The sequence below is a fragment of the Oryzias melastigma genome, linkage group LG1 (genome assembly GCF_002922805.2).
Source record: "Oryzias melastigma strain HK-1 linkage group LG1, ASM292280v2, whole genome shotgun sequence".
NCBI lineage: Eukaryota > Metazoa > Chordata > Actinopteri > Beloniformes > Adrianichthyidae > Oryzias > Oryzias melastigma.
This window is the reverse complement of record NC_050512.1, coordinates 7,462,693-7,486,882: the sequence shown is the minus strand read 5'-3', so window position 1 is coordinate 7,486,882 and position 24,190 is coordinate 7,462,693. Positions and strand designations below refer to the sequence as shown.

General features: G+C 43.2%; 2 protein-coding genes across 2 annotated transcripts; both read right to left on the bottom strand.

Annotated features, from left to right (window-relative positions):
- Positions 1 to 8,917: 8,917 nt before the first annotated feature.
- On the bottom strand, positions 8,918 to 13,443 carry pycr1b (pyrroline-5-carboxylate reductase 1b). The gene is made up of 9 exons (XM_024260002.2): positions 13,282 to 13,443; positions 12,967 to 13,060; positions 12,628 to 12,698; positions 12,347 to 12,526; positions 12,158 to 12,265; positions 11,973 to 12,086; positions 11,782 to 11,874; positions 11,215 to 11,378; positions 8,918 to 9,360 (listed from the first exon to the last, which is right to left on the bottom strand). The coding sequence occupies exons 2-9, from the start codon at positions 13,031 to 13,033 to the stop codon at positions 9,192 to 9,194; spliced, it is 966 nt and encodes a 321-aa protein (XP_024115770.1). The 5' UTR covers positions 13,034 to 13,060; positions 13,282 to 13,443; the 3' UTR covers positions 8,918 to 9,191.
- A 7,100-nt stretch (positions 13,444 to 20,543) lies between these two features.
- Positions 20,544 to 23,886, bottom strand: LOC112137481 (myeloid-associated differentiation marker-like protein 2). Its single transcript, XM_024259819.2, has 2 exons — positions 23,221 to 23,886; positions 20,544 to 21,931 (listed from the first exon to the last, which is right to left on the bottom strand). Exons 1-2 carry the CDS (start codon positions 23,499 to 23,501, stop codon positions 21,280 to 21,282), a joined length of 933 nt encoding a protein of 310 aa, XP_024115587.1. The 5' UTR covers positions 23,502 to 23,886; the 3' UTR covers positions 20,544 to 21,279.
- Between the last annotated feature and the right edge of the window lie 304 nt (positions 23,887 to 24,190).

Below are 24,190 nucleotides of genomic sequence, written 5' to 3'. Positions count from 1 at the left end.
ATTCACCTCTGAGTTGTGGGCGGCAGAGTAAGCCTATCTTCATTTCCCATCGTCTCTTTGTTAATATGCTTTTCCGCTAGCTTAAAGACCCTCACAACCAACAATATACGGGTGCAAGAAAAATGCAGAGCTATTATCAGAGCTATCCAGCCGTACAGTTCTGATCCAGATTCCAGCTCAGACCAGGAAAACAAAGACATTAATGGATCTATTTGTCTGCAAGTGGATGTTGCAGAACAGAGTGAAGCAGGGAGCTTATAAGTCCTCCATCATCAGAAAAACGCTACAAGAACATGTTTAAAACCCTATTTTTGTTGGAGTGGGTCTTTAACTGCTGCTATGATTCTAAATAAAAACAGTATAACGCACTGAGAAAATGACACAAACTCAACTAAACACAGCTTTGCAGACACATTTGCGCATGATCAGCATGTTTTTCTTTCACACGTGTTGTTTCTGTACTTCAAACAGTTTCAGTCTGTTTCAGACATAACTGCAGACCAACATCTCACCGTCACACGTTCTCATCTCTTTCTGCTGAGTCCTGCTTCTCCTCCGTCTGAAATGTTTCTGTTCACTTCATGCAGCTGACAGGATTTTACTAGTGTAGTGAATTTTGGGAAGATCTAGAATCCTACACGTCAAAGATGACATGTTTCCTCATTTCTCTCATGCACTCATTGACAAGTCCTGTTTATGAATCGTCCCACGTTACATTTAGACAAAAAGAAGGTTTTTGGGTTTCATACTTTTTCTTTGTGATATCCGTCTCTTCAGTTTGTCCTTTTCCGATCTCATCCAGGGCGGTCAACAGTGCTGTGGATCTTCTTGATCATGTGTGCAGCTGTAGTCATGGCAACATAAAGCTACTTAAATTTAGCCTTAATGGCTGGAGTTGGCATTAGTTCACATGTAAAATAAAATTGACCTTCCCTCTGAACTTAGCACACAAAACACTCATCCTCATTAATGCAAGCGAAACTAAACCAAGCTATTAGGGCTGATGCGCACCATCACTATCCATTTCCCTTTTAGAGGAAATAATGACATTGCATACAAGACAAGAAAGCACTTAACCAATGCTAGCAGCCTATTTCCTGACCATGCTACAGAAATAGCCCTCATTCATTTACTGATGAACAAGTAAGACACCAGTGTGGCTCTGGAGGAGCTACTGCAAATGTATTCTGACGCACCACTTCATGCACAGATACACTCACACACTCACAAACAAACATAAACACATGCGTGCTCTGTAGCATTTAAAAACTGCAGCGTGAACAACCTAGTTTTAACTTTCAAACAATTGTCTGTTATTACAAAACTTCTAGAGAAGTAAATTTGCCCACATCAAAATTAGTGTCTTCTTTCATAACAGGATAAGAGTCTTTACAAAAAAAAAATAGAATTCCTTGAACGGTCGATTATTAAGAAATTATTCCCTTTTACGATCAGTCTCTGAAGGTCATTTGCAAAACGGCAAGATTTGATCCCTCCTGGTTCACCCTGAAATATTTTTGAAGTTTATCAACCTCTTACCGCTAGAGCTTTAGCTTCTTTGAATCACTAGTGCTGGGCAGATCGATTCAAAATAAAGATAGTATCGATCTCAAGTTGGTATCTGTATCGGATCGATTCTGACCCGCAGATATCAATATTTCTTGTGTGAAACTTTTCTGCATCAGCAAAAAGGACCCAGCTGAGTCGCTGCCTCACCAGTCCTGTGAGATCTCAGCAGCAGAGAAAGAGCATGCAGGAGGTTATTCACTCTATTTACATGCTGGGTTGTTTTTCTTACCAGTTACTTTTCACCTGTTTTTATTGATCTATTTAAAGTCTAAGAAATTACAAATTATTAATATTTCTACCAGTTTTTTTATCTTTAAACATTTTTTATTTATTTTTGTATCATAGTAACATATGTTAAGGAGTTACGTTCTAAAAGTTTTAAAAATGTAGTTTTAGTGTGTTCCGTTGACTCTGTTAGGCCCGCGACATGAGGTGTGTTTTAGATTTTGACACCCATGCTCTAGCCTGATGGCTTCTGAGGGTACAATGTTTGTTTCCTGGATTCAAGCCTTTCTTTTAAGTTTCTTTCTTTGTATTCTAAAAGGTGTCAAAATAGTTTTATTTTTTGTAATCACGTGTTCTAAAACCTTAATTCAGCTAAATTACCATCAATCAAAACAGTTAGTATTTGTATCTTTTTGGCTCTGTTGACGTTTTCAGCACTTTGGTATAGTTTTACATTGACTGAATACATTTGAACTTTGAATTGTAAAATCAGATTTTGACATTGATTATATTTATTCAGCTCTTATGACATTTTTAAACTTCTACAAATTCAGAATTGAATGCCAACATGAATGTTCTGTCAAATATCTCGACTTTATAGTCTTCTTAAAGTCCCCCATGACATTTTTTTTTATTTAAAAATCCTTCAGAGTAGTGTTTTAATTATGATTATGAAGTTTTTAACCAAAATCCCACAACCTAAATGTCTTAAAAAGTCATTTTTCCAGTTGATCTGAAGCCTCTGTTTCCAAAATCTCCTGATCCTCCTTTTCTGATTATGATAGCTCTGTGTCTCGCCAGCGTAAATCTTCATCACTGCTACATAAAAACATCCATCAATCTGGGTAATGTCCAGCCGTATGGTTCTGATCCGGATGTCAGCTGGACGAGGAAGTGAAGATCTTCATGGACAGAACTTCCTCCAAAATCCTGATTCTTTCTCCTTCCAGTTCACCAAAGACTCTTTTAGCTAATTCTCCAATGTTTATTGACTGTGATCAATACATTCAATCATTGGTTTCTCAGAGTTCTTGATAAAATAATCAAAGCTAACATCAAAATGCTCTTTCATTGATTTACAATCCTTTCCAACTGCGGTCAAATGAGCCGCCGTTCACATTTCCGTGGTCACATCAAGAAGCTCCGTGGAGTCTGGTGGAGATTTTCCAGCGTTCTCAGTCCTGCTACCGTAAGTATTGGATGAAACTCACACAAAAAATCCAGTGATGCTGATTTGACCACAGAAATGTGAACGGCGGCTCATTTGACTGCAGTCAATGTGAAGATACCATCTTCTCTTCTCCAGAACCTGAACTAGACACTAGGAACAGATGAGGGTTTAGTGCATGTGCAGCAGAGCTGTTGATGGAAAGAAGATCATTCATTCAAACAGAGTCTGTCCAAGACAGTTTGATGGACAGATTTAAAGCAGAAATACTTAGAAATGCAAAAACAAAATGATTTCTTATTACATTTGTTCTCTTTCATAATAAAAAAGGCCACACATACATGTTAAAAACTAAAAAACCCATGATTTTCAACGGAGGGGGACTTCAAGTGCTTCAGCATCTCCAGACAATTGCTCTCAGAATTCACACATACATTTTTGCAGGAAATGCACAAATAATAGAAAAAATATGCATTCCAGAGAGATAAATTTTTCCCTGCAGGCTATTTAAAATTCAACCTCTTAAGACCTACGCTTATATATGAGTGAACCCTCCACATATGTAGTCACAGAGCTCCAGCTAAGCAGGAAAAACTACTGTGGTAATATAACCCAAAATGTGATGTCTACACATGTGGTCGTGGTTAAATAGGGAAAATAAGGAGCCAGAAGTGTTCTCGTTTCTCATCTTTCATAACGAGCACTCAAAATGTTGGACATTGATGTGAAGCCGTTCGTTTCTTAAAGATAAACATCTTCAGGAATTCTCTCAAAGACAATGCAAACTGGTACAAGAAAGAAGCTGATGATGCAGATTCACGGACGGTGTGGTAACTCCTGAGGTTCCTCTTTCTGCAACTGTTTGAGCAGGCAGCTGCTCCGAGCTGATACAGTATCTGCTCCCAGATCACGGCCGTGCATGTGTCAGAGAGCGTGCACGGATTACACTGCAGTTCAGGCAAAGCAGCAGAGAAGAACTGTATGACAAACAGCCCGTCTGTGTTAATGTTCATGTTACCAGGATGAGGAGAGCGCCCGTCGCTCCTCCAGGTTTCTCCTTCAGGCCTGCAGATGAAATGCAAACATGCATGTTCCTGCAAAGGTCAGTGACTGCACTGACTGAACGGAGATGACAGGCAGCATCTGGCCTACCTGTGGATGGAAGTCTCATGCTGGGCTGCGACACACACACACACCTACACCTCCATGTGTGCAGTGAAGTGCCATCTTTGGCCTCAGCTGGTGTTAGCATGACTGACAGCAAACACATCCGTCTCACCTTTGGAAGAAGAAAAGGCACTCAGAGCTGCCCGAGCAACAAAAGTGAGGAAAGTCTAATAAAGACGGGAAAATGGAAGTCTCTTCAGCAGCGGCTAATCTTAACGGACACAGGCACAGGCAATAAGAGAGGGATTACCGAGACACTTTAGCGGCGCAGGAAAGAGCGCCGCACGCACAAATAAACAGCCGGATTGCACTGAGAGCATGCGGGGCGCAGCTTAATCAAGAGACACTGGTGTGTGTATTAGTGGAAGGAAAATAAACTAATCCCAGAACAGCTATAAATTGTTCAATTATAATGAGGACATGGCTGCTCACAAACCATGGCTCCTCTGCCTTCATGGTTCCTCACCGTTCTGCACCTGTGTGCTGCTTCCACAGGCCTTTCTCCGCACACCACAAAGTGGCCTTTCTTAATCTAAAGTGCAGCAGCGCCCTAATATCTGAAACCCACTCTGCCCCGTTAATGCAGCTTTGTCCTCTGCAGCGCGCCGTGCTCTCTGAGGCGAAAGTTTCTGCACCCCGCTTTTAATCCTATGGTTTCTTTGTGACTGAAAACATTTTTTTTGAAAAGTGTCATTAAGCAAACTGAAGATTTTCCACGCTGGCATGAAAGAACTGAGGCAAAGAAATAAATACAAATAAGTTTAAACTTTTCTGATCAAATGTTTTTATGATCAACAGCTCAGCCGGTTTATAGAAACAACTTGAGTTTTTCAAAAAACTTATTGAGTATCTGAGTAAACGGATAAGAGCTGAAGGTCTGTTGTGTTGGACGGATGTTACTTGACAGTAGGAGTTATGTAGCTTCAAACACACAAAGTCTATACTTGTATAAACCTCCTTTGTAATATTTGTGCCAAATTCTTTTTGGAGTACATGTAGAGAGAACAGAGAGGAATAGTAGAGATGGGGTGCATGGGTACATGAAAGGAAAAAGGGTCTGAAATGACTAAAGAAACACGAAACCCCAAAACAAAAGAGGCAAGTCAAAGTTCATCATAATAACTTCCACAGGTAGATGTTTACCAAAAAGTCCTGGACAGAGACACACATCCACACACTTAATGGCTACAAGCATACCCGTTGGCTTCAAAAACCGTCACACACATTGACGTGTACACAATACAGATGTAGAAAACTCACACACACAAACAAACAAACACATGTCCAGAGTACAAGTATCTTATCTTGTTTGTGGAAAGTTGAGTGGACACCTGTGTTCAGGTGAGAGGGTGATCTATCTTGGACAATAATGTTATAGATTGTAGAAAGTAAAATAAAAGAGGCGAACCATCTGGTCACCCCACCACCAAGCCCACAGAAGAAAGCAAGGCGGCACTGGTACCCAGGATCCCCCTTTGACAAACCAATACCAGCCACTCAGAGGCACAAGAGCATGGAGGGTACAAGCCCCACCCTAGGCAGAGAACAATCCCTCCACCATGTCCAGGGTAAGACCCCACCCATCCGAGAGTCACCCCAGGCCAAGATGAGGGGCCCACCACCACCGGGAGTCCTGAGCATTTTTCCCCTGATAAGGAGAAGCCAGTAATCACAGACCGGCTCCACAACTCTGCGTCTGATGAGGTTGTCTGCAGCACAGGAGCTCCACAGGGCACTGTCCTTTTATCCTTTCTTTTCAGCCTGAACAGATCTTACTTCATCTACAACTCTGACCACTGCCACCTGCAGAGGTTTTCGGATGACACTGCCATTAATAGATGCAGGTCTTTCCTCCCGTCAGCTATTAGAGCAGGGGTGTCTGAAGTCAGTCTTCAAGGGCCGGCCTCCTGTTGGTTTTCAAAAATGTGTTTGGCCAATAAGGAGCTTCAGTGGCAGATTTGTTGAAAAAAATGTCGGACATTGGCCCTCGAGGTCTGACTTTGGACACCCCTGGTCAAGAGAGATGCCAGCAAGTCAATTTCTCCGTTGTAGGATCAGTTAAAGTTCTGTTCTATTCTATTCATCTGATGTTTCTTTCCTTTTCGAAGCATCACATATTCTCTGTAGGAGAAACATCTGGACTGCGACAGCTCCATTCAGACTCGTCTAAGATGAAGCTGCAGTGATGATGCTGTCTGTGGTTCTGCGTTGTCCTGTTGAAACACACAAGGCCTTCCCTGAAACAGACGGGTCCTCTGGAACCTTAAAGATCTTTAGCATTCATAGTTCCTCCAAAACACAAAAATTTGAGATGCTGGAAGGATTCCCCCCTCTTTAGCCTGGAGGACATCAGGTCTGGGATAATGACTAAGAACCCTATTTGGACTTGTCAAACATAGAACCGGGTCCCACTTCGACACAGTCCATTAGAGTTCCGTCTGGATCCACAGGATACCACGGTTCTTCTGGACCATGTTCAAAGATGACTTTCTCTCTGATGATGGAGCCTTGGTTTCATCTGCAGACAAGGAAGACAGAGTTTACCCACAGAAGATTCTGGAAGTCTCCGGGATCTTTCAGTTTTCGGTTTTGTTCTCGAGGGCCAAAAACCATGGACTTGAGAAGTGTGACTTTAAGCACTCTACACACATTTTACTCTCTCTTTTCATAGTGAAGAGCCTCTGTCCTTAAAACATCTTCAGACTCATTCTGATTTATTGAACGCACCTGATCCAGGTAATGAGTACTGCAGCGAGAGCTGGAAAGCAGCCATGTGGGAGATCTGGAGGACCGCGGTCAAGCAGCCCTGGTCCTTCAGATTCATCAGGTGATAAATCTGAAGGAGCAGGTTACTTCATCTGTTTAGGTGTTTTATTTGGTAACATTTGTTCATCAGGTCTTTCTGGAGAGGGTTCTGACTTCCTTGTTGATAGCTTTCCTTTTTCTTCCTTTAGCGTTCCTGAATTTGGTCCCTCTGCAGCATTCAGTTGAACTTTGGATCCTTAGAAAAACCTGATTTCCAGTCAAAATGTTTTCCTGTCTTCAAGTGGTTTGATCGACCAAATTGATTTTTTTTTTTTTTAAATCTTCCTTTATTCATTTTAATTGAGTGGGACTACACTAGTGTTAAGGACTTTCGGTGTCCCTTGTACACAGTCTAATACAGGAGCCTTCACACAGGATGCTGTCCTGAAGAACCAAGGTGGAGCCTACAGCATCTCCTCCCTTTGGCTCTGGATTTAGAACTTGGGAAGCACGGCAGCACATTAATCTTAGACCGTGTTATAGTGTTACTGCCATGTTTACTAGGCTACATCTTTTTTTGCTTTAAATGATGTGTTTTTGGTTTTATTTTTTACTTTGTCATTCTTTAGGAAAGTGCAAGAAAATAAATTACATAAAAAGGAAGAACAGCGACTCTTTTTTCTTCATGAAGCACGTGTCAAGGCAGTTCCTGCTACCCAAGTTCTGAAAGTAACTGCAACGGCAGCCACAGAAGCAGAGAGGTGTAACCTGGAATTACCTTCTGCCATCTTATACAGTTCATTTTGGTCAAAACAAAAGGTGTTAACTAACAGATCTGCGTTTCTTAATAACTATACTTCAGCTTAAACAACCCAGGATTGTTTAAGATGGAAGATTTAGTGTACATTAAATTTTAATGTGGATTTGTAAAGTTAAAAATAGAGAGGTGGCAGATAGTTAACCAGTGTTACATCAGAAGATGAAACTCACAGGAGGAAATCTGATTTGTAGTTTCAAGTTGCTCGCACTATTTCAAATCAAACATGTAAAGTTTGGAATTCTCAATAGAAAGTTGTTCAAATTAACTTCTATTTATGGAAATAAAGGATTATGTTGTGTGTGGTGGCAGAAGGTAAAGGCCACAGGATCATCTCTTTTTTTGTCTTTATGCTTTGGTTGAGGGGCAGAAATAAGAAGTTCATTCTTCTTGCTCCTCCTTTCCAGTCATGAAGATTAATGCAATGTGGTATTCTTCATGAAAAACTGTCTTTTCGGATGAAAAGTGTGTTTTTGGTCTTTTTAACGTGTTTTTGTGGCATTTTTCTGATGGACATATTTAAAAAAAAAAATAGTTAAAATTGCATTTCTGTGAATTTCTATTTTAAACATCCATATTTAAATTCAAATAGTCAATCAGGAGCAGAAAGAAAATCTGACAGTTTTTTTTTTCATTTTTGGTTAAAAACAGAATAAAAGACTGCTGGAAACACCTTGAAAATAGTTTAAAAGATGATCGGAGTGGGCCTTTAAATGATTATGATCAGCTTTTCTTTTTCTGCATGCAGCAACAAATAACTCCTGCATCAGTTGTTGCAGTCCCCCCAACCTCTGATCCTCCATAGGGAGGTGGGGGGGTCACAAGGCCTTTTTCTAAAACTGGACATGTTTCTGGTGAGCACAGCCGATTACAATGCAGCTCAGAGTATTTTCAGCTCAGAGCGTCTAACTTTAGCCCAGGAGGGACCTGACCGGGAAAGAATTCAGGACGTTCATTTGATCCTTTGAGGCAAACTAGTCAGAGAGCGCCATCTGTGGCTCAGTGACGGCATTTCCTGCTGAACTTCTGGAGCAAGAAGCAGAAAATATGGACTTTTCAGTGAAAACGGTTTTAATCAACAGGTGTTGTCCTGCAGGTCCTCACAGTCAGATAGGCATGGGGGGGGTACATACATCCCATTAACAAAGGGAAATAAAAAATAAAATAAAGTTAAGCTTCTTAACGCTGAAGCAGACAAACGTTCATTCTTGGTTTAAACGGAAAAATAAAAGAATACATTTTAGTGTTGAAACTTCCCACCACAGACACAAATGGCTGCATTTCCCAGCATCCCTCGCTGCACTGGGACAACCTTACAATTCAGCACTGAGGCTGCTGGGAAACTTCTCGGATGGTGACCATCACACCACGTCTGAGCAGGAGACAGGTGAGTTGGTGATGTCACCAGTAGGCGGGGTCTTGGACCTCAGTCCCAGGTCAGTTCCTGGACCTCTGACTGTGTGGACGTCCCACTGTGATGTGCTCGCACGTCTCCTGTTCTCAGTTCTTCTTCTTGATCCCAGAGTTAAAGAGGCTGAGTCCTGATCTGCCGTTGCCGTTGGCGACTCCGCTCACGGACACTCCTGGCTGCTGCAGAACCTTGTCCAGCGTGGTCTTCTTGATGGCTGCTGGAGAGATGCGCTCCTGGTCTGCCAGCGACTGCAGCTCCCTGCATGGAGAGACGGCATCAGCGCACTGATGTGTGACCGGTACAGCAGCAGGAGCTGCTAAAGGTAATGTAGAAGCTGTAAAACGACTTCTGAAGTCATCAATGCTGAATAAACATCTAAAAATGATAGAATAGCAGAAAAACAAAGCCACCAATACTGCAAAAGCTGCTTAACATGCTGCAGACTAAATTAGCTGAAGAAAAAAAAATATATATGAGAAAACTATTTAAAGTGTGGTGTAAAAGATGCTAACTTTAACCATTATAACTAAGTGATATCAGGATAAAAGTTGCTTTGTTGTCTGTAGGATCAGTCAGATGTTTCTGCTGAAGTTCTTCTGGTGCTTGGATAAATGAATCATAGTCCTACAACGAAACATGTGGAGCAGCTGAAGGGGTCATACCATTAAAAAAAACAAAAAAAAAACTTTGAGCTTCTAAGTGTATTATACTCTTCATTCCTCACTATAAAGAACCCCAAAGCGGCATTCTGATCCATTCATGCATTTCTGAGTAATCCTCTAAAAACCTGCGCTCTTAGTACCAGCCCCTCCCACACCCACGAAAACGAGCGGGTCTTCACGTGCTGATGTCACAAGGTGAGAACCGCCCACTCCAGAAAGAGTGCTACACTCCCAGGCCAAGAAACACTCATTTGATTTAGCGTTCAAACTTCGTGAAGAAACTTCTGGTGAGGAATCTGCACGACATGTTGGGATAGATCCTGAATGTATCAGAGAATGGTGTAAGCAGACGGGGAATATTGGGAAGAAGGCAGGAGAAAGGGAGAAGACTATTCCCTGGTAGAGAAAGTCAGCAGGCTATTTCCAGGTGAAGAAAGGGAGAAGACTACATCCTGGTGGAGCAAAGGAGCAGACTATTTCCTGGTGTAGAAAGGGAGCAGACTATTTCCTGGGGTAGTAAAGGAGCAGACTACATCCTGGTGGAGCAAAGGAGCAGATGAGAACAGAGTATTTTCAGGTTGAGAGAAGGGAGCAGACTATTTCCTGGTTGAAAAAGCAAACAACGAATTAGATCAACTGGTTTGAAAGTGGATTATTGAACAAAGGCAGAAAGGTCCACGTGATAATTATTTTTAATATGGAGATTAATGAGGCTTCAAAGAGAACAGAAATGTTCACAGCCAGTCCTAATCAGAACATTGTTCTCATCATTTCAATACATCCTTAAATGTTCATCTGGTGTTGTCTGCATTTTTGTGACTGAATTTAATTGCAAAATTAATCCATTAGCCTTCACTATTCTGTCTGTGCCAAATTTGGGGGATAAACGCCCAGGCTACACAGTATTTACATCAATATATTTTTTTTAAATTGATGTTGTTTTTGTTGGTGACAAGCTGATGAGAACTGATGAGTGACGCCATGAAATGAGCGGGAGCCTTAAAGGAGCGAAAGGCGGAGCCTCAGAGAATGAGTCGTTTTACTTCCAGTTATGAAAAGAGCATATATGGATATAGTTTACTCTGAAAGGTCATGGTTTGGGCCCTTTACGCTCAGGACCTCCTGAACCCTTAGAAAAATGTCTCCCCCTCCTCCCCATTGACCAAACAGGTCAAAGGAGTTTCTTGCTTAAGGACAAACCAAAAACTGCTCCTCAGATCTTAACCTCAGAGGAAGCAGGGATCTCCTGCAGGATCTGAACATCTTCAAGAACACACGTAGGATATGTTGCTTTGTAATCTTCTGCCCATCAAACACAAATCTGAACCTAAACCGCAGGATTGCTTCGGTTAAATCACCGACAGCATCTGGTCTCTTGGAGGCAGAACCTCTTCTGTTCAGTTAAGTCATGTGACTACCATGACACTTCAGACGTTTCTGCTCGTCTCACCGCGTCCGGATGCATGACGCCTCCACCGCGTTGATCAGGAGGCTGCGAAAGCCGCCACTCTCCAAAAAGTGCAGGGCGTGGATGGTGGCGCCCCCTGGTGAGCAAACGTTGTCCTTTAGCTGGCCCGGGTGCTGCTCCGACTCCAGCAGCATCTTCGCTGCTCCCTGAGGGCAGATTGGAAAGATCAAAAACCAGTGGAATAGACTCTACCCCATCCCAGATGTGTCACTTCAAAATGTGAGGTTGTGGACAGGTGTCCTTTATATAGATCATGAGTTCAAACGTGTCATTAATACAGGTAACGAGTGGGGGACAGAGGATCCTGTTAAAGAAGAAGTTACAGGAAATCTTGCTTGTTTGAAGGTGACCAAATACTTATTTTCCACCAGAATTTACAAATAAATTATTTAAAAAAAATCAGACAATGGGATTATCTGGATTTTTTTTCTCATTTTGTCTCTCATAGTTGAGGTATATTTGTGATTCATTTCAAGCCTCTATCAACTTTTTAAACAGAACGACCACTCAGTGTAACACAAAACGCACAAAAACTCACACATTACTGACCAGCAAGGCCTGAGCTCCGAGTCTGACGGCGAGCCTCCTGGGCAGACCCATCTTCACGCCTCCGTCCGCCAGAGCGTCAAGTGCCGTGAACGCCTGCCGCACAGAGACCACATTACGGCGTTAGAGCGGCACACATGCTCAATGGGGGGGTTCTATCCCCTCCAAAGGTCCTCCGGGCTGAGCTGACTTACGTAGGCGGGGCCGCTGCCGCTCAGACCGGTGACAGCGTCGATCAGGTCCTCCTCCACCTCCGTGCAGAAACCAACGCTTGCCATCAGCTGCTCCAGCAGCCGCCCGTCCTCCACCTGAGAGAACAGTTTAGTCACCTGACTGACGACGTGCGATCACAGTACCCCCCCCTTCCAGGTCCCTTCACCTCTGCATGCGTTCCCGTGGCGTACACAGTGGCGCCCTCTCTCACCACCACAGGGGTGTTGGTCATGCATCTCATGACTCGAGGAGCCGGGCGGTGCTGAAGCAGCTTCTGCAGACGAACAGAGAGCGCAGAAACCTGAAGCAGCTCTGAGATTCAGGGGGGCGGAGTCAGAAGGGGTGGAGCTCCTACCTTCTCTATGGAGCTGATGGTGACTCCCGCAGCACACGAGACGATGAGGTGGCGGTCCTCGATGTCCGGGCCGATCTCGTCCAGAACAAAGGGGATGATGTGAGGCTTCACAGCCAGGAACAGCACGTCGCTCTTGTTGACCGTCTCTTTGTTGCTGGTGGTCAGACTCACTCCCATTTTCTACAGAAACACAGCAAATGAGGAGCAAGCAGGGACACGGGAAGGAGGCGGAGTCTGAAATGTCAGACGCAGAACATCTTCCAAACGAAGAGAAAAGTCACCCTGAGACTGCTAACGGTGGGCAGGTCTGTGTCCGGAGCGCTGGCCGTGATCCTCTGAGCAGCAATCACACCTGAGGGGGAGGAGCAAAGAGTGACGGACGAATCAGAAACGAAGATGATCAGGAAGAAGTTCCAGCAGTAATAACAAACTTTGTAAAGGATTGTTCTCTAAAGCAGAAGAGAGAACTGATCAAAAGTTCTGTTGTCATCAGTGAGGATGTTCCTCTCTTTGATAACATATGAGGATGCTACACGATCAGAACCAACTCAGGAGCCACTGAGCGCGTGTCATTCCCATCAGGCTCCCAAGTCAGAGGACGACGACGGTTCTGCTCTGACCTGCTGCTGTGAAGCCCTTCACCAGCGCATGCGCCAGCTGTCCCGCTCCGATGAACCCCACGCTCATCCTTCCAGGTGACGTGGCCCCTGACACCTGAAGAGGGGGGGCAGACAGTTATCCAAACTAAAATCTCAATCGGATTAACTTTTCCTCTCCTGACTGGATCGGATTAGAACCGGTGACACTCTGGAGGAGAAGAAAGCTTCAGGTTTTACTGCACAGTTATTAAATAGACGCTAGAGGTTTCCTGTTGGATGCTCTCACGTCCAAACAACTTGAGCTCTCAGCCTCGCGGGAGGCGCGCGCGCGTTTACCTCTGATAATCCAGCAGCCTTCGGACAGAAGCGAACCGAGCCAGAACTCCGCTGCCGCCAACGTGGCTCTCTTGTCCTCGCGCTGGTTCTGTTACGGGTAGAGACTGACAATCCAGCCAATCAGCACCGAGACAGTCACATCATTGACCAACGAAGGACTAGATGATGAAACGTGGGCGGAGCCTAATGCTTGTCGTGCCCGATTGCGTCATTCGTGTGCGCGCGGTGTGGAAGCAGAAAATATGCACACAAAAAATAAATAAAAATGTACTTTAAGGAAAATAAATTATTCACAAACCTATTTTAGTTTGTTTTATCTGGATCTTAAATCATAGTATAAAACAATAAATCAAATGTAAAATCTGAAAGCTTCAAAAACATTTCATATTTTAAAGGAATTGCATTAAAAAAAAACATTTTTGAGCTCCCCCCACATATATATGTACATATTAGTGCCGGGAATCAATTTAAAAAAATAACAAATGAATCGCAAACTTGGAAAAAATTAATCGCGATTAATCGCTATGAATTTTTTTTCTTTTTTGTCTCAGTTTTTCTCATTATCTGCAAATAATCACAATGTGAAATCCCACACAAAACTCTACATTTAGAACATTTATTTACTGTTATCAATCAATTACAAATAAATAAATAAATAAAAATCTGATCAATCACACTTTTGTGTTGAGATGAATTACAATTAATTGCAATGTTTCAACAGGTAAAATTTATTTGTACAATATAGATCCGGACCACAGATCAAATAGTCTGCTTTTTGTGAAAAGGTGATCTAAACCACAAAAATAGCAATAATAAAGTACTAAAAACCGATTAAATATTTATTTATTTTTTAAGAAACCATGGTGTAAGAGGGAAAATACCCGACAAAATGTTTTAACACGTCGTGGAAGCCTGAACCGCCGAGTTTAAGTGAAGGAAAGTTTCCTTGATTAATTTGCGTTAACACATATTAGCCGGTTAATTCTTTTTGATTAATGGCCTGCGTTAATGCGTTAATGCTCACAGCCCTGATATATGTATACATATAGGCCTACTGTATATATGTGAATGTTGGAGCATTACAGGACAGGTGGGGTGAAGCTATCAACAACTACAATGAAGTTCATCCAGCAGCGTGTTTTTTCCTCTTGGCTTTTGATACTTTCTATTTAAAAAGCATTTAATGTTGTTTGAGGGAAGATTGCAGGATGCATAGAGGAATACAGGTTTTTCTTTCCACTTTCTTTTGACATAATGACCTTCCACCAATCAATGATTTCCAACAGCTCCACACTAACTGGTCCATTCCATTTTGAACCAAGTAACCGGGGTCCAAAAATGATACGCTTCAGTCCCCCTTAATCGAAACGCTCAAAATACCTGACCACTCAGTGGAAACGATAATTCACATGGTAAATTTGCACAAATGCCTGCAGAAATTTGACAACACTTACAACATTTTCCATGTTTGTCTAATACAGGAGTCTGAAACCTGTGGTTCTGGAGCCACAAGTGGCTCTTTTATCCCTCCACTGTGGCTCTCTGGTTAAAATAAAATGTCTTAAAAAATGTTAAAAAATAACTGTAAAGGAAAAAGTAAGCAACTAGTATTCTTTTTTAAAAGTACATTACTCTACTCATTCACAAACAGTTAAAGGGCGGTATGAATCATTCAACGAGGATTTAAAGTGTCCCTCGTGGTTTTAATATGTGGTATTAGCTCGGATTTAGTTTGTGTTGGTTATATTTATGAATTTATGTCTGAAATTCACCATTGTTCTCCAGAATTATCGTCCCAGAGAAGTGGCAATGTTAAATTGAGATTGAGACTCGAGAGGCTATCAAGTCAGTTTGATGGTGAAACTTGTTCAAAATGAGAGCTTTGGCCAAAGTTATGGCTATTGGACAAAGAAAATTGGACAAAGAAATTGGACAAGAAAAAGATGCAGGAATAAGTCAGGCATTGGTGTGATCGAAATATTGTGAAATCTTGGAGGGACTCACTGCTAATATTTAAAATAAAAACAACTTAAAGTTCTAAAGTTTAGGTATGCAGCCTTTTACCTCTTAAAAAAGCAACTTATGGACTGTGATAAAGCAGTCAGACCATGGTGGAGCGGTGCACCAGAAGTTGGATGTTTCTTCCTGGCAGCAGTGGATGCAGTTTATTGTTTATTGACATAAGCAATTTGAAGAAGTAAAGTTTGTTTTTTTAATTATTGTTTTAGTAAAACTTCATGTAGGGCTGCTTTATGAACAAATATTTGCATGAACATTTGTTACAACGCTCCTGCATAAACAAAAGTGCCAGGAGTCTGCTGAAAAACTCTCATGTCTGGGTGTGACGTATCTGTGTTTGCAATTTTCTAAGTATGGATTTGAGTATAATGAAAGTATCCTTTTATTACAGTTACACATTTACTTTACAGTGCAGATCAATAACATAGGAGCCAAAGTTATTCATTCACTTGAAGTTGTTTTGAAGTTTTAATTCTTTTTTAATTATAATGTTCTGCAGTGGGACGACTGTTGTCATAGAAACAGAGTTACTAAATGTTCCTGTAACTTCACTTTGCTCTTAAGTGATGCTCCTGCATCCTGTTGGACCTTTTCTCTAACTTTTGCAGCTATGCAGACTTGAAATGGCACAAACTTGCTCACACACATACCCAAAGATGCCCGTTGTTATGGTAACACATTGAAACAAAAGCCAAACAGGAATAATTCTCTTCAAACATGCACTCAGGAACTCATCTAAATGATCGTTTCTCACAAAATCTGCTGCAACAAACCTCCACCTCAGCCTCATTTGTCTTTACAGTTGATGTTGAGATGGTCTCGCGATGAGACTTGTGTCTGATGACTCTTGTCCTGTTGAATTGTGAAGGATTTCTGCATGGAGTCAGTCTACAATTGGTTCATCTGTCCGTCAGAGTTCACCCAGCAGCTGTCAGGAGAGGTCTCAACCCTTGGTGTAAGGAAACCTCGGATTGCATTAGGCCGAGCTGACCACAGGGGCATGCTCCTGCAGCTTGGATGTCATGGTAGCATTCACTGTCTGCTGTGCTTCTGTGACTCATCACGACTTTTTTTTTCTTAAAGATGCCCAAGACGGATGCTTTTGTACTCTACATTCCTAAAGAATATTTACAGCAGTGGATGCAGTTTGTTTTTCTGTAACAGAAACTTCGCTTTTTAAGTTTTGTTTGTTTGTGAAGGATGGCTTCATGAACGAAACCCCAACATGAAGCTGGATTAGCCACAGTTAGGCTAACCTAAATATGATGGTAGGGGTGTTGCATCAGAGTCGCAGGTATTTAGACCAAAGCCACCATTTCTCTGCATTCCCCCAAAATCGTTTTTTGGTAATACCTGTTCCTCTTATACCGCTACTGCTTTGCTGGGTTAAAGTTACACTCCACAGGGAAAAGTGGCATGCCCCCCCCATGAGACCACATTCTGTTTATTTTCTCACTGTAATGCGGCCTGAGGGACTGTGTGCTCCTGTCTATATTTAAAGCAGAATTCAAGGCCTGAGGTCGCGCTCTGAAGCACCAGCTGTTGGATCCTGGTTCTCCCCGGTCAGTCAGGCTCAGACGGATTCTCTGCCGCTTTCTGCAGCTGATCTCAGCAGCTTCAGACCAGGAGAAGAAAACCCGACAGGCTGCAGAGCCAGAGTCGCAGGATCACACAGAGACCAGCATTAATGTATGAAAGACAGGAAAACTTTCTCAGAATCAAAGATCACTGCTCATAGTAGCATCTGCTACTGCGTGGAAGTATGGAGGAACAAAAGAGTTTTAACATTCAGCCAATATTCCTACTTCAAAAGGAAAGAGTTTCTGTTACTAATGCATGCATTTAAATGACAGAATCTAGTGAACATGACAGACATTAAAGTACCAGCGTAAACATGGATTCAGAGAGAGCAGTTTTCCTAAACAAATTCAGAACAAACACTTGAGCAAAAGCATCTCTGTGAATCCATGGAGCAGCCTGGAGGAGTTAAGACTGAGGAATGTTAGTGCAGGAAAGAGATATGGATGTGAGAGTGTCCATACAGGTGAACACAAACATTAAGAGTTAAATGTTCTGTGGTGAATGTATGGTATTTTTGAGGTTTTCTCACCTCTTTTTCTTTCATTAGAGAGGAACACGATTTTCACATTTTTAAAATTCGATTTTTAAAGAAATGTTAGAAAGTACTGGTCAAAGAAGGTATGAGGACTCAGACTCAGATCATCTGGACTTTATATTTTTGACAAAGCTAACTCTACAGCCTTTTTGAGTTTCTCTTCACCTGAGCCGGTGAAATAATCCAGGGAGCTGTGGGAGGATCCGTCCTCTCACAGCCGCAGCTCGCAGATAGAAGTCTGCTTCAGTTTGATGGTTGCTTGACGTTTTCATATTTAGCTGTTCCTGCAGGACCCAGACCAGAGAACGCTCCGACCCCCCAGATTCAAGACCACCGAGTGGAAACCTGACAGCAACATACGCCGAGAGAAATCGGGGACAGCATTCAGACAGTCAGCCCCCGCTCTCCCCAACAGGAAAATCGGGAAGAGTGATGGACAACTGTCACCTCGGCTCTGTCAGTCTCATGATGGAGACACAGAGCGGCAGCATAAAGAAGAAGAGCGAGTGTCAGGTACAAACAGCTGCTAAATGGGGTTGGGGGGCAGCTGGGGGGCCTGAACTGCAGACATAAAAACCCTGAATGGATCATTTCTGACACCAACCAGAAGATTCTGAATGCCTGAGGAGGGATGGGCACGCTGAGCAGAGTTTGCTCCGCCCACCTGGTGGCACAGAGTTGTGTTTTCTTACCCCATTTGTTAATCTAAAAACAACAAAACATGAGACTTTTTGGCTCCAGGTTGTACAGATGTTTGTTTTAAGGCTGGACTTTTTTAGAGGATTTGCTCCTTCTGAAACCAACCTCCAGTGATCATTTAAGGAACTGCACGTCTGATTGATTTCATTAAACCAGAACTACAGGGACAGACCTCCCTGCAGCTCGTTTGTGTAGAAACTCACTAACGTCATCAGCAGTTGGCATAAACTCGCTCATGTTTGCCTTCTGTCTTCATTCACTCGCTCTCATTTTTGGCTGAATGTTTGAAACAGCAAATCTCCAAATCTCAGTTGTGTTTCCTGCAGCTCTTGTCAGCTTTGGACCAAAGAGCCCCCAGCTGCTTCTGGATTGTTCTGAGATCTCCTCAAAACATGGACTTGACGTGACAGATCATTGACTCATCCCAGATCAGAGACGGTGAGGTGGCATCATGGGTTTTGTCTACTGTGATAGACCATGGTCGTTTTTACATCAGTAAAATAGATCTATTGTTTCTCGATCCAAATGGTCTTTTTCAATCCATTTATCTCATTTTGAAACAATTTATTAATGGTATGGGTCAGTTCAATTTGATTTAGTTCATAACTTGCCACAGACCTGGATCAGATCTGGTTGGAGAAAAGAATTAAAACTACGGCCCGGGGGCCATATTCGGCCCCTAAAACCATTTAATCCAAACAGGAATAAATTTTGTTGATATCCTAATAATGTTTTATTTTTCCATTAATTCTGGTATGCAGCCATAGCTGACACACTATGAATACATCGACCTTTGTTTAAGTGCAGAAAGTCATTCTGCAGATTTGTTGATTTTCTCAAGTTTATGTGTTTTCTGAGTCAGAATGTCTGATCTTTTCAACGCCACATGAACGCAGAATTTCTCTACGTTTGCATTTTTCCCTGAAGGACATCGACACATTGGAGAAATTAGCATTAAAATGAGAACAAAAAACACATATTTAAAATAAAAACTCCAAAATATTCTATTTTAAAGTATATTATTTTTCAATCAAATTAAACAATTTTTTTGTCCAGATTATATGGTATTTTTTTTCTCTTATTAAAACTGCTCCATGTTCAGCCATATTGCCCAACCCTGCTAGAGAACACATGGGTTAAACTTAAAAGAGAGGAGAGGCTCATTTTAAAGATAAAATCTTTTTGAATAGTTTTTGACTCTAAACATGCAGGAGGAAGTTACTCTGACCTATAAAAGCCAATATCTCTTTTCTGAGTTTGCAGGAAAGAAACTATCTTTGTTGTATGAGGAGAAAGTCACAGCATCTTTTAGCACTTGTGCTCTCTTTTGGGGTCCAGATGACCCAACCCTTATGTGTGATCCCTCCAATGACAAACATGGACAGGATTTTATGTCTGCCACGGACACCAGTGAAGTCTTGTGGGGTCCAGATGAGCCCACTTTGAATGTAAACATTCCTAGGATAGCACAGGGCCTGGTGCAGCTGTGACCATCATATATTTCTACAGTGGAAATGACTGAACAACTATGATTACAACAAGTGAAAGAGTCCGATTCATTCGCCTGCTCTTCAAAGCCTGAATGATCTTAGTGGTTACAAGTCCTGAATGTCAAATAACACAAGGCTTGTAGAGGTTTTCAGCTTTTCTACTTTCACTTTTAACAGCTTCAAATGAAAATAAAAACATCAAAGTGAGTTCAGTGGAAGGAAAAAACAGGAATCATGGTTAAAACACCTGAACCCATGAGGGGGATTAACCCTTTAACACCAGAACCCAGAGTTTATAGTCTTTGATTTACTGTATTTTTTTTTATTTTTAACACAATCAATGTAATTCTAGTAGATTCTGAAGAAGAATCTACTAGAATTGTGTTGATAGTGTTGAAAACCAGGCAGCAAGGCCAAGTGGGCCCCATATGGTTTATTAGAGGGCAGAACATGTGTTTGTCCAGTTTCTGTGGTGACCCCACCTGTGTTTGCCCTCATAAGTTTAAGTGGACACTCAGTGAGTATGCTCGCTACGCCAGCCAGTCGCTCTGTGGACAGCGGGTCTCCTCGCTACAGATGAACACGCCAGCTCAATACAGCGTAGCTCGCTAGCTTGCTATAGAGAAGCTTGCTAGCATGCTACAGTGGAGCTTGCTAAAGCAGAGCTCGTTAGCACGCCACGCTTTCCACCAGGTGACTGGCTAGCAAAGCGAGCCAACCCACTGAGTGCCCACCTAAACTTATGTGGGCAAACACAGGTGTGGTCACCACAGAAACTGTGGACAAACCCAACTGGGGTCCACATTTTCTTCCCACTTTTAAACTATATGAGGCCCACTTGGCTTTGCTGGCTGAGAAGTTACAGTATGTTAAAGATTTTGAGTTTAAGTGTCACCGACGACGCCTTAGGTGTAGAAGGGTTAAAGGAGCTGAAGATCTCACACATCCACCAAACTTTAATCATCTCGATCTCATTCGCAGCCTCTCGTCTTGTATTCTGGAGAAACGTCAATATCTCCACAATGACAGTGGAAGAAGGAGAATGTCACTCCAAGCTCAGAGTTCCTGCTGCTTAACTTTCAGTCCCGTTTGTGTTCAGACTGGGATGCTTGTGTTGGTCGGGTTCTTGCTTTAGTTAGGCAGGTTCCAGGGTGCACTTCAAAGCACAGTAAAGCTTCAGCGTGTTTACTGAGGTCAGACTTGTTGACTCTGTGGTCACGCTGACCGCTGTGACACAGCGGCTCTCTCTGCAGATCCTCAGGATAAGGTTCACAGAAGCTTTGATAGGCTTGAGGAAGTCCAGCCTTTTTAAACGCTGCGTCACACTTCACATAGTCCAAGCAGTTATTTTTAGCTCCGAGGAGGGTGGGTGGGTTGCAAATGGCAGGGATACCACGGATGCCAAATGGGCTTCAATGCTAAAGTCCTGCATGTTGTGTTGAAACATGAGTGAGTTCTGGTGGGTGGACCCCACATTTTTGAAAGTTTTGTTTTAAGAAGACAGAAATACCCTGGAGTCCAGGCAGACTGGGTGGGGTTGGCTTTGAGGAGTGGGGTGTCTTCTGGAATCAGGAATGTCAGGGAGCAAAGTTCCTCCACAGTCCAGAGAATCAGACGGAACAGTCCTGAAATGTTTCAGTGAAACCAGAAGGAGTGAAGCATCCGAGCTCCACGCTACACCCGTGACCTCGCCGCCGCATGTGACGACACAAAGCGAACCCCCTGGGAGTACATCAGGTCCGCCGCGTACAGACAGAAGTTGACCCAGGAGAAGACGGCCACCACCACCTTGCTGTCCCACGGACACTTCCCCTGTGGACAGGACGCCGGCCTCCAGGGGGAGCCGTATTTAGTGTCAAAGCAGAACACCGGCCACACCACTGAGGCGCTCAGGTAGAGCAGAACCTCCAGGAGCGTGCACACCACCACAAACCGGTCAAAGGGCATGCAGCGCACCCCTTGTGTCCGCTTACACACCGTCATGAGAACCACCAGAGCCGTCAGGGCGAAGCAGAGCGTGTACACCACCACGCAGAAGATGGTGGCGGCGTACAGGGAGTACTGGCTGCCGTTGGCCAGAGCTCCAAAGATGACGCAGGCCACAAAACTCTGAACCACTTTCAAAAGGCCCGGGACGGTGGCCATGTAGCCCACCACAATCTGGCCCGGCTTGGCTCGGCACAGAACCACCTCCACCCCGTAGGCCAGAGTTCCCAGGATGGAGCAGACGGTGACGGCGATGCGGAAATCCCTGACGTGACAGCCTTCGTACGGACACTCAGAGCGCACGAAGAAGAGCGGATACACCACAGAGGCCGTCACGTACCTGCAGGGGAAAGAGACAGAAAATGAGGCCACCAAAAACCGGGAGAAGCAAACACGGAACCAGAGAGAAGAACCAAAACCACAGTCATTATTGTTACAGATACTGACAGGAAACGCAGAAACAGATAGGGCTGGGTTTGTAAAACTGATTAATCCATTTGAATTGATTTAAGCTTACTAGATCAGTATTCAATTCATAAAATATAAGTCAATTTAGCACATAAAGTTAAAGTCCGCTAGCTTGATGCTAACATTTAATGTAATTTCTCATAGGACGACTAATGCTAACGCTCAGTCAACCTCAACATAAATTACTGACTAAATAAACAAGTTTATAAACTCACAGGTATTTCCTTTAAGGAAAGATTTTTTTAAAGTAACTATTTGTGGTCTGAAACATAATTTTTGCCAATTCTTTGGTTACTCTTATGGAAAAAAGTTCACTGCTATAGCGTGATCGCCACCTAGTGGCCAAACTAAAACGCCCTCCAGGAGAAGCAGAACAATGTTTACAATGTCAATGATCTGAACATTTTAGTTAGAACTTCTACTAAATCATGTAACACTGTATGCTATTAATCACCTCATTATTTCACTAATACATATGTGGAAACTGTGAAAACTCAAATTGAATTGAATTAAACTGAATTGGGAGGTTTGAGAGAATAAAAAAAAATCGGAATCAAATCGTTTCTAGAAATTATTATCAATACCCAGCCCTAGACAAGGAAATGAGGATGACAGGAAGTCTGTGATTCCATGTGAGATCCTGTTTTCAGGAGGATCTCTGGAATGGAGTAGGACGCCACTATTTGATCCGGCCTAGAAGTGGTCCTCCTATTGGTTTTTCAGGGTTAAAAGTTTACCTGAACTCCGTTCTTCTTGAAAACGAAGATATCTGTTCACTTGCAGATGAACCCTGGTCCGGTTCACTTCAGTGTGAATGTAAACAGGTCTGACTTTTAAGTCCAGACCTTTTGAGTCCAGATATTTAGGATTTTTAACCAGCTTTCATGTCAGAATCTTTGAAGCTTTGAACACTAAACATCCTCCACGTCCAGCTCTGACTGCAGCTAGGAGTGATGCTCCACCCTTTGAGCTGTGAGTGTGCTAAACATGTGGGAGGAGCCTACTGATACCCTACAAACATCATTTTCTTTTATGATGCTGCTCAGGTTCTGTGGGCGGAGCTAACAAGGCTCAAGTTGAAATGTGCTCTGGTGGATCTCTGATTAAAACTCGGAGAAAAGCGTCTGCCCAGGGTCAAAGGTCACCTGAAGCACGACTTACATGAGTGTGGCGCAGGCGGCGCACGTGACCGTGAGGTTGTCCCAGGACACGGGCAGGCAGGTGTGGAGGCGGGTGGCGTCCAGGAAGAACACCGCGACGGACATGGCGAAGCAGAAGCACCACGCCGCCATGCAGAACACGCCGTGTGACCCACTGTAGCCGGCGCTGTGGGTCACCATGGCGATCACAGCACACCCCATGGCTAGCTGAGCGATGCGGGCCGCACCCAGAGGAGAGCAGAGGGCAGCTTTGTTCAGGTACGACACCCCTCGGGAGTCCATGTCAGTTTTCAGGGACCAGGATCGGGAACAGGATGAAGAGGTTCTTTTACCTCTCAGCTGCGCAGACACCACGCATTCATGCAGACGCTCCTCCTCAGGAGGTCAGAAGTCCTCCCTGGATCGACACTCCGTTCCTGCTGAGGCTTCAGTCGTAACATCCGAACCCCGTCCAGCTCAGAAGCTCTGGAATCTTCTTTGGAGCTTCGCTGGAATATTGACTTTCATCTTCAAACTTTCTCTGTGACTGTTCTCCACTTTCTCCGTCCTGCACGTGCTATGAGGAGGGGGCTCACTGGGTCACACAGACCAGAATGGGAGTTAATTGGGGGTGGAGCCTCCACCACCACGTGGGCCCTGGTGAGGGAGGGGGGCGTTTGGTCGAGTTTCAGACTTCAGGAAGGGAATCTGAACAGCTGATGATGGTGGGGATCTTCAGGGTGTTCGGACCGGCAGTTTTTGTTTTCATGAGTGGACTCAGCAAATTCATGAAGGAGGGGGTTAATTACAGGAGAAAACATTATTAATGTCCAAACTTGGACAAAAAGGATTTTTAAAGCGACAAAAATAAAAATCTTGTCGTATTTCTGAAACTTTGATTTCAGGTTTAGGTTCCAGTAGATTCTGAAGGAGAAAAGCGGCTCGACGAGCCGCTTTTCTCCTTCAGAATCTACTGGAATGAATCTGGTTTG

Bases quoted from the DNA above. Each gene is read 5' to 3' on its own strand.
- LOC112137481 (XM_024259819.2), bottom strand. From the start codon at position 23,501: ATGGACTCCCGAGGGGTGTCGTACCTGAACAAAGCTGCCCTCTGCTCT. The intron at 21,932-23,220 runs GTAAGTCGTGCT...TTTCCCCTGCAG, and splicing joins GCCGCCTGCGCCACACTCAT to GTACGTGACGGCCTCTGTGG.
- pycr1b (XM_024260002.2), bottom strand. From the start codon at position 13,033: ATGAGCGTGGGGTTCATCGGAGCGGGACAGCTGGCGCATGCGCTGGTG. The intron at 12,266-12,346 runs GTAGGAGCTCCA...GTTCGTCTGCAG, and splicing joins CCATCAGCTCCATAGAGAAG to AAGCTGCTTCAGCACCGCCC. The intron at 11,875-11,972 runs GTAAGTCAGCTC...TCTGTGCGGCAG, and splicing joins GCGGCAGCGGCCCCGCCTAC to GCGTTCACGGCACTTGACGC.